This window comes from Nicotiana tabacum, chromosome 21, assembly GCF_000715075.1.
Source record: "Nicotiana tabacum cultivar K326 chromosome 21, ASM71507v2, whole genome shotgun sequence".
Taxonomy (NCBI): Eukaryota; Viridiplantae; Streptophyta; class Magnoliopsida; order Solanales; family Solanaceae; genus Nicotiana; species Nicotiana tabacum.
Genome location: NC_134100.1, coordinates 34,983,850 through 34,993,844, shown reverse-complemented (window position 1 = coordinate 34,993,844; position 9,995 = coordinate 34,983,850). Strand labels below are relative to the sequence as shown.

At 37.4% G+C, this 9,995-nt stretch overlaps 1 protein-coding gene across 1 annotated transcript; it reads right to left on the bottom strand.

Annotated features, from left to right (window-relative positions):
• Positions 1–5,418: 5,418 nt before the first annotated feature.
• Positions 5,419–7,664, bottom strand: LOC107831921 (heavy metal-associated isoprenylated plant protein 7). The gene is made up of 5 exons (XM_016659717.2): positions 7,527–7,664; positions 7,244–7,454; positions 6,805–7,013; positions 6,596–6,683; positions 5,419–6,119 (listed from the first exon to the last, which is right to left on the bottom strand). The coding sequence occupies exons 1-5, from the start codon at positions 7,533–7,535 to the stop codon at positions 5,659–5,661; spliced, it is 978 nt and encodes a 325-aa protein (XP_016515203.1). The 5' UTR covers positions 7,536–7,664; the 3' UTR covers positions 5,419–5,658.
• Between the last annotated feature and the right edge of the window lie 2,331 nt (positions 7,665–9,995).

Sequence of the window (9,995 nt, the reverse complement as noted above, 5' to 3'; positions counted from 1 at the left end):
AGGATTGATGACTTATTTGATCAGCTTCAGGGTGCCAAGGTGTTTTCGAAGATTGAATTGAGGTCTGGCAACCATCAGCTGAAGATTAGGGCCTCAGATGTCCCTAATACGGCTTTTCGGACTCGGTGTAGGCATTATGAGTTCTTAGTAATGTCATTTGGGTTGACAAATGCCCTAGCAACATTTATGGATTTGATGAACCGGGTGTTCAAGCCCTATTTGGATTCTTTTGTGATCGTATTCATTGATGATATCTTGATCTACTCCCGCAGTCGAGAGGAGCATGAGCAGTATCTTCGGATTGTACTTTGTACTTCAGACTCTAAGAGATAGTCAGTTATATGCCAAGTTTTCAAAGTGTGAGTTTTGGTTAAACTCAGTCGTCTTTTGGGGTATGTCATATCGGCATAGGGTATAAAAGTAGATCCTAAGAAGATTAAGGCAGTTCAGAACTGGCCTAGACCTACTTCAGCTACAGAGATTCAGAGTTTTCTAGGTTTGGCGGGTTATTATCGCCGATTAGTGGAGGGGTTTTCATCCATAGCAGCCACATTAACTAGATTGACCCAGAAGGGTGCTCCATTCAGGTGGTCGGATAAGTGTGAGTTGAGCTTTCAGAAGCTCAAGACTGCTTTAACCGCGATGCCAGTGTTGGTGTTGCCCATAGGTTCAGGATCATACACGGTGTATTGTGATTCATCTCGTATTGGGCTCGGTGCAGTATTGATGTAGGATGACAGGGTAATTGCATACGCGTCACGGCAGTTAAAGGATCATGAGAAGAATTACCCTGTTCATGACTTAGAATTGGCAGTCATTGTTCACGCGCTAAAGATTTGGAGGCACTATCTATACGGCGTGTCGTATGAGGTGTTCACGGATCATCGAAGTTTACAGTATTTGTTTAAGAAAAAGGATCTCAACTAGAGGTAGAGGAGGTGGTTGGAGCTATTGAAAGACTATGATATCACCATTTTGTATCATCCCGAGAAGGCCAATATGGTGGCCGATGCCTTGAGTAGGATGGATGTAAGTATGGGTAGCCTTGCGTATATTCCAGTTGGGGAGAGGTCTTTAGCATCAGATGTTCAGGCTTTGGCTAACCAATTCGTGAGGTTAGATATTTTGGATCCCAGTCAAGTTCTAGCTTGCACGGTCTCTCAGTCTTTCTTGTATAAGCGCATCAGAGAGCGTCAGTATGACAACCCCCATTTTCTTGTCCTTAAGGATATGGTGCGGCACGGTGGTTCCAAGCAGGTTACTGTGGGAGATGATAGGGTTTTGCGGATACAGGGTCGGATTTGCGTGCACAATGTGGATGGGCTTCGTGAGTTGATTCTTGAGGAGGCCCATAGTTCCCGGTATTCCATTCATCTGGGTGCCGCCAAGATGTATCAGGACTTACGGCAGCATTATTGGTGGAGAAGAATGAAGAAGGATATAGTTACATATGTGGCTCGGTGTCTGAATTGTCAGCAAGTAAAGTACGAGCATCAGATGCCTGGTGGTTTGCTTCAGAGGCTAGAGATTCCTGAGTGGAAGTGGGAGCATATTATTATGGATTTTGTTATTGGGCTCCAATAGACTCAGAAGAAGTTTGACGCGATATGGGTCATTATGGACAAGTTGACCAAGTCAGCACATTTCATTCGAGTGGAAGTTACCTATTCTTCAGAGTGGTTAGCTAAGATCTATATCTGCGTGATTATTCGTCTTCATGGTGTGTCCGTGTCCATCATTTCTGATCGAGGTACGCAGTTCACCTCGCACTTCTGGAGGGTCGTATAGTGTGAGTTAGACACACAGGTTGAGTTAAGTACAACATTTCAGCCCCAGACGGACAGACTGTCCGAGCGCACCTTTCAGATATTTGAAGATATGATTTGCGCTTAGGTTATGGATTTCGGGAGTTCTTGGGATCAGTTCTTTCTGCTTGCGACGTTTGCCTACAACAACAACTACCAATCAAGTATTCAGATGGCTCCCTATGAGGCATTATACGGGAGGTGTTGCCGTTCACCAGTTGGTTAGTTCGAGCCGAGATAGGCTCGGTTGTTAGGCACCGATTTTGTTCAGGATTCCTTGGAAAGGTTCAAGATGATTCGGGATCGACTTTGCACAGCTCAGTCAAGGAAGAAGAGTTATACCGATTGTAGAGTTCGTAATGTTGCATTTATGGTTGGAGAGAGGATATTGCTCCGGGTTTCACCCATGAAGGGTGTGATAAGGTTCAGAAAGAAGGGCAAGTTGAGCCCTAGGTATATCAGACCCTTTGTTGAGATTCTTGAGAGAATGGGTGAGGTGGCCTATAGACTGGCATTGCCACCTAGTTTATCAGCAATCCATCTTGTGTTCCATGTGTCCATCCTTCGGAAGTATCACGGTGATCTGTCCCATGTGTTAGATTTCAGCTCAGTCCAAGTGGATAAGGATTTTACCTATGAGAAGGAGCCAGTGGCCATTCTAGCCCGGCAGGTCTGGAAGTTGAGATCTAAGAGTTATCCTTCAGTTCAAGTGCAGTGGAGAGGTAAGCCGATCGAGGCAGCCACGTGGGAATCCGAGTCTGACATGCGGAGTAGATATCCACACTTTTTCACCAGTCCAGGTACCTTTTTATGTCCATTCGAGGACGAACGTTTGTTTTAAAGGTGGGGAATGTGATGACCCGATAGGTCATTTTCAGTTTTAGCCTTCATTTCTGTGTTCCAAAATCTCGAATAGCTCCATTTAGCCTTTCTCGATTCGCATGCACATTCTGTGTCTTTTTCCAGAAAAGTTTTATGTGAAAACTCGAAGAAAATGTAAAATTTTGCCTTAAAACTCATTTGAGTTGACTATGGTCAACGTTTTGTGTAAACAGACCCGGATCAGTATTTTGACGATCCTGGTGGCTCCATATCGTGATTTGGGACTTGGGCGTATGCCCGGAATCGAATTCGGAAGTCCCTAACTTAATTTAACGTGATTTGTTGAAAACTAGTAATTTGAAGGTTTAAAGAATTCCTAAGCTTGACCGTAGGTTGACTTTGTTGCTACCGAGTTCGGATTTCGGTTCCAAAACTTGATATAGATTTATTTTACTATTTATGACTTGTCTGCAAAATTTGGTACAAAACAGAGTTGATTTGACGTAATTCGAACGTCCGGTTGTTAAATTGAAAGTTCTTAAGTTTCTTTGAAAATTCCATTCATTTTGGTGTCTGATTCGGAGTTCTAGGTCTTATTTTGGCGTTTTGCTAGTGCAAGTGAGTTCGTATGATGTTAGTTGTGTGCATGTTTGGTTTGGAGTCCGAGGAGCTCGGGTGAGTTTCGGATAAGCTACAGAGTGATTTTACACTTTGGCTATTGCTAGTTTCTGAGACTGCTGATGTCTGGGTATCCTTCTTTGCTATCACGAAGATACTCCCATGATCGGGAAGGGTAACCGAGGACTGGGAAGGACTTCTTCATGGCAAACGCAATGGCTTGGTCATGAACGCGAAGCACTGGGGGGTCTACCCTTCGCGAACGCGACCAGCCTCTCGCGATTGCGTAGGTTTATGGGGTGTGGGAGGGGAGCTAGCCGTTGCTCTTCGTGAACGCGGCATAAGGACCACAAACGCGAGGGCAGGTGGGTGTAAGCCTTCGCAAACGCGAAGAGTAGCTCGCGAATGCGAAGGCCTTTGGCCGCTGCTGCTTCGCGATCGTGTCGGGTGTTTCGCGAACGCGATGAACACCTGACGCCCAGTCTTTTAAACTTCTAAAAATCGGGATTTTCTTTATTTTTCACTATCTTCATATTAGAGCTCGGCCTAGAGGCGATTTTGAAGAGAAATTTCATCCCCACATCATAGGTTAGTATATTTTAACTCGTTTTCTTTCATTTCCATCAACACCCGTTGACTTCTAACCTTTTTTTATGCTCTTTCATAGTAGAAAATTAGGGATTTAGGTAGAATTTGGCTTTATTTTATAAAATTGAGATTTAGACCTCAAATTAAGGTTGGATTTCAAAACTAATCACATAATCGGGCTCGGGGTGAATGGGTAATTGGGTTTTGGTCCGAATCTCGAGTTTTGACCAAGCGAGCCCGGGGTTGACTTTTGTTGACTTTTTAAAAAAAAGTGTAAATATCTTTGCATTATCTATTGTAATTGATTTTTCTAGCATTGTTTGATAATATTAAGTCGATTTTGGTTAGATTCGATTGGTTTGGAGGCGAATTTTAGAGTAAATGCCCTGGTTGAGCTTTGATTTGATTGCGGAGCGGGGTAAGTGTTGGGTCCAACCTTGATTTGAGGGAATTAGGAACCTATGAACTATATGTTATGTGAATTACGTGTGTAACGGCGTATATGCGAGGTGACGAGTGTATATACGCCTTCAAAATAATTATTTTCATGTTTTCTCGTATTTCATGAATTATATTGTTCCATGTCTTAACCGCTACATGCTTTAATTGCTTTCTATGTCGTAACTTGTTATTTGTCATTAATTATTCTTATATTAAAATGTTCGTTTATTCCATGACTCCTTGATTAATTGCTACCTGCCTTAGTTGTCTTATTTGTACACTTTAACTGTCGTATATTTGGCTTGTATTGTTGCCTTGTATTAATTGTAGCATTCCTTGATTTGGTACGGGGTTCCTTTATTGCTTTGCTTTCATATTCCTTTAATCGTAGAGATTCTTGTGAATTGAGTTATTGGATTGATTACATTTATTGAATTTGTTTATGCATCGAGTTGCACGCCACAACGTATGTGATATGGTGAAATAAGGGAGGATTTTGATATTGATATGGTGAGATCGGGTTGCGCGCCGCAACGGATTTTACATGTGATTTGATATTGATATGGTGAAAAAAGGGAGAATGTTGATAATGATTATGATTATACGGTGGGATCGGATTGCGCGCCGCAATAAATTTTATATGTGATTTTGATATTGATATGGTGAAATAAGGGAGGATTGTGTGTGTATGGTGGGATCGGGTTGCACGACGCAACGGATTGTGTGTATTGTATCCATTGTTGTTATTGTGTTGATTTCCAATGTTGTTACATGAAATTATGAGATCGGTTATTCCGGGTTCTCTGTTTATAAGAATTGAGTTCTTTTTTATAAGTTAACTGCTTTACCTTTTCTGTTTTCCTTTCCTATTGTTATTATTATATTGTGTACATGTTATTGTAAGTGACCCGCCTTAGCCTCGTCACTACTTCGTCGAGGTTAGGCTCAGCACTTACAGAGCACATGGGGTCAGTTGTACTCATACTATACTCTGTACTTCTTGTGTAAATTTTGGAGTCGATCCTGGGGGCAGTCAATAAATTACTCGGATTCGATACTTGACAGAAACTTGAAATACATGTGCACAGCGTTCCGCAGCCTCAAGCCCCTCTACATTACTCTAGCGGCGATCAGTAGCGTGCAGTAACTCGGAAGGGGCAATTAGTATATTAAATTGTCATATATCATCTTATTGTATCATACATAGGGAGTATATAACAGCAGGATTATAATAAAGAAAACAAAATGGTACAAAGGCCTCACAAAGTTGTACAGTATTTGTCTATAGCAGAATTGTACTTAAGCGAGTCCCAAGATAGGCCACGTGAGGAGCACCACAAGTTACAGAAATCACTTCCCATGTTACCATTCTACCCCTTGAAATTTACATCACGGAACATGCATTAGGATTTTCATCACTGAAAATCTGTGGAGGTGGAGGGTATGCATGCATTTCATGTGCAAATCTCTGTGGATGCACTTGAAAATTCTGAGGGTGGTGGTAGTAGTAAAATTCATTCTTCTTCACTTCTACTTTTGGGTCTACTTCAACAGTTTCTTCTTTAGCTGCTGCTGCTGTTTCTTCTTTAGCTGCTGCTTCTCCTCCACCTTCCTTTTTTTCTTTTCTTTCTTCTTCTTCAACTTTCTTGGCTTCTTTTTCGCTTTTCTTCTCTTCTTTTGCTTCGTCATTGGGCTTCTCCTCTTCTTTCTTTTCTGGTTCTACTTTCACGATTACTGCCCATTTTCCACTTCTCTTGCTTACATAATCCACCAGTTTTGATGCCTCAAACACACCTTTTACTGTCACTTGTGAGTTCTTTAAGTCTGGTTCTGCATTCTCCACGCCTAAATTAATGTCCAAGAAAATAATTACTAACTTGATGGTGTCAATTTCCAAAGTCACTTGCAACTTTTGATGATACCTAACAGGCAATGCTAGTAACTGATTCCAAAGATTCAAATAGTAGTTTATTAGCAAATGAATATATAACTAGTAGTGGATGAAATGTGTTTGAACCGATCTCAAATTGAAGAATTTCAAGAGAATCTTAAGAATTGAATATTCTATTCTAACTAAAGAATGTACAGATTGTGAAAGGAATAAAGAAAATATAGAATCCTCAAGTATCCAATGCTATTTTCGAGATCCGAAAAGGAGGAAAATAGAACCATTTTTTCTTTAATAAATACAGCTGAAATGTGTAAAAAAGCATAATAACCAGAAAACCAGTAATTATCAGCAAAATGAATAAAACAGAACACGATAGTAATTCATTTACGCGAAAGAGAAAATTAAATAAAAGCAAAATAATTAATCTTGCCTTTCATTTTTTGTATACGCCTTTTGATTTCTTGAGCACAAGCCTCACAATGCATGTGAACTTTCAGAACTACAGTAATCACCTGTGACTGCATCAAAAACATATGGATGACTTTTACCTTAAAAACAAATGAACCCCAGAAGGGAAAAAAAGAGTAAAGTGAGAAACCATCAAAAGAAGAACAAAAAAAAAAAAAAAAAAGAACGAACCTCCTCTTTTTTCTCTTGGGGTTTAGCGAGTTCCTTCTCCTCTGGCTTCTTGGGTTCTTCTGCGGGCGGAGGCTTTGGGATTGGAGAGAGAAGCTCAACTTGTCTATGGCTCTTTTTCTGTACTCTCTCTAAAACCTTTAGTGGATCTGCCTTTTCCCCTTTGACAACCACCTTATGCGTCTTGCAATCAGTGATTACATCCTCAACTCCTGCAAAAACCATTCAAAAACATTCAATTTATTTCTATATATGTTTTTTCCTTTTCTGAAACTCAATAGTCTAATTAACTTGTACATTCCTCGAGGCCAGAACTCGACGCATTTGATTAATAAAGAAGAAACTTTACCATAACAAAAAAAGAATCCGATTGCTGAAAATGAATCCTGATACAGATTACTACAACAAAGAGAAGAAAAAAAGTAGGAGGGGATTTTCAGACCTTGGAAGCCTTTGAGGGATTTGCGGACTTTACGAGCACAACCTTCACAATGCATGAAAACTCTCAATACAATTTCTGGGGGTGGGGGTTCTGGTGTTGCTTCCTCTGCCTTTTTCTCCTCCTTCTTCTCGTCGCCGCTTGGTTTTTCATCTTTGGGTGCCTCTTCTTTCTTCTCTTCCTCTGGTTTTTTCTCCTCGGGCTTCTTCTCTTCCTAAAAAACGAAAAAAAACTTAATTAGCACAAACCAAAATCAGAAAAGAGAATGAGCAGAAAGCAAATTAACCTCCCCCATTGATAATCTTTTTGCTAGTTACAGAAGTGGGCAGGACAGAGCCGATTATAAGGTGGGAAAGACTCGTGTTTTTTTCCTCTCTTTTTCTATTTTGTTTGTATTAGTGTTTTCTTTACTTTTTCTCAGGTAAAGGAAAAGGGGAAGTCAGTAAAAGGAGAATAGGCTGTTACTATCCATCAGATCTATGAGAGCACTCACTCACAAATCACAGTTTACAGTATTATAGCGGCGCAACAAGCGTGGCTATTATATTGGTGGCACGTGCGAGAGATACAGTCATCATACGACGTTGCTACTGGCGAATAGAGCGAGTCATCATACTTTGGCACTGTTAAAAAAAGATGCTAATTAGGGGTCGTTGGTTTATGGTCAGTAGTTAGGCTGAGATTATAGTTAAAAAATATATTGGTGGATAATAATATGCAATACTAACAGTAGTGTAATTTCAATTACTACTTATAATATGTAAAATATTTTTGTCTTTACATGCATTTATTCTGTACTAATTTTATGTTACGCGTTTTGCACGTGTACTTATATCAATAAGTATAAAAAACTAATAAAATTGAATAATATTATTATTAAATAATAAATTTAAATTATAAAATAAAAAATATAAAAATATAAGTTCGTGAAAATAATTAATGTTGAACATACGTAGCTACATCAACAAATCAAGAAATCCTGATATAAATAACTCCTTAGACATATAGTGCAAAAAATTGATACAATAAAATTCTAAAATAAAATATTGATGAAAATTATGAATTCAATCAACAAATATATTTAAGCCAATTTTGATCCGTCTTCCTTCGCATAACAAGAATGCCACAATCAATTTGAATACCAACGGACATAGTCTATTGTTGATATATCAAAAATTTAAAGGCAAAAATATTCTAGGACTCCCTAAACTTGGAAACTTTTATTTAGTTCCCCCTTAAATTTCACGTGGTTTTTAATACCACCCGGAACTTAAAAATTTGATAGTCTTGCCCCCTTAGGTACTGATGTGGCAAATAGCGTGAATACATTCTCTTTTAGGTGCGTGGGAAGGAAGAAAAATCGAAAAATCAGCTTTCAAATGAGGTATTTTTTAAATATTAATTATCACATAATCAAATATAATGATTTATTTGTTTCAATTTTATTTCTCTTAGTTTCTTCTTGATATACATTGCATATTTTATCCCAATTGTATTTTTTTAGATACAATAAATATATCAACTATGTATTTCTTATCTTTTTTTTTACAGTTCAAATCTATAAAAGTTAGTTGACACTTCATTTATTTAGGCCAAATAAAAATAAGATTTAGCCAAGTAATGAAGTTCGAATGGTGTATTTGCTATAAAAAGAAAAAGAATATTATGTATTTTTATTTTCATGCAATGGCCATTTATTTAAACTATGCATTTTTTTTTCGAGTCAAATCCGCAAATATTTGGTCAAAATTTTACTATTTTTAGCTAAAATATTTATTTAGCAAAAAACAAATAATATACGGAGTTCCAACAACGTATTTTTTTAATCTTCTTTAGACGCAATAATAATATGTTCTAACTTTGTATTCCTTCTTTTCCTGACCGAATATGTAAACGTAACTTGATTAGATATAATTATCTTTAGCTAAATAAAAAATTATAGTCAAAATAATATTGTTTCAATTTTGTTTTTACGGATTTTGGCAAGGAAAAAATAATTTAAATAGTTGGTGAACTTAAAAAGATAAAAAATATATATTATTATTAAAAAAAAATTCACATGGACAAACAAATTTATGTGGCGCCGCGTGTGTCACACTCCCATGGATTGTCAGCGTCTAAGATGGTCGAGGCTATGAAATTATCAAGTTCAGGAGGGTATTAAAGACCACGTAAATTTTAAGGTTCTGCCAAAATTTAATTAAACATAACTCATAGTTTTAATTTATATTTGAGATTGTCATCTTTCAATCAAACTTTAAAAAAGCAAATGATATCTCCACATCCAAATCTCTGCCCTTTGGCCATATTCAATATTATTAATATTAGTTTTGTATATATATATTTCAAATAAAAAAGGATGTAATGCATAAATTTTTTTAATTTAGAACTTCTAAATATTAGGAGGAAAAAGTTAATTTGATATTTTATTTTTGGATCTTTTAGTAGAATTTTAATTGATTGAAAATAGGATCTTCTATATATTTAAATGAGGACTTTGTCATTGAAAATTGATTTAAATCATTCCTTAAGTAGTATTCAAATATGAACAATTTTAAATCCTTACTTACTTAGTATTTAATATGGATTTTCTAATTGGAAATCGTTCCTCTAGTATTCAAATAAGGATGGAAATCGTCTGATTTATATTAGTACTTAAATACTTTCTTACTTAGTATTCAAATAAGGATTTTAACTTCAAAATCGAATGACAATAGGATTTTCTATATATTTCAAATAATGAAAGATTTTACAA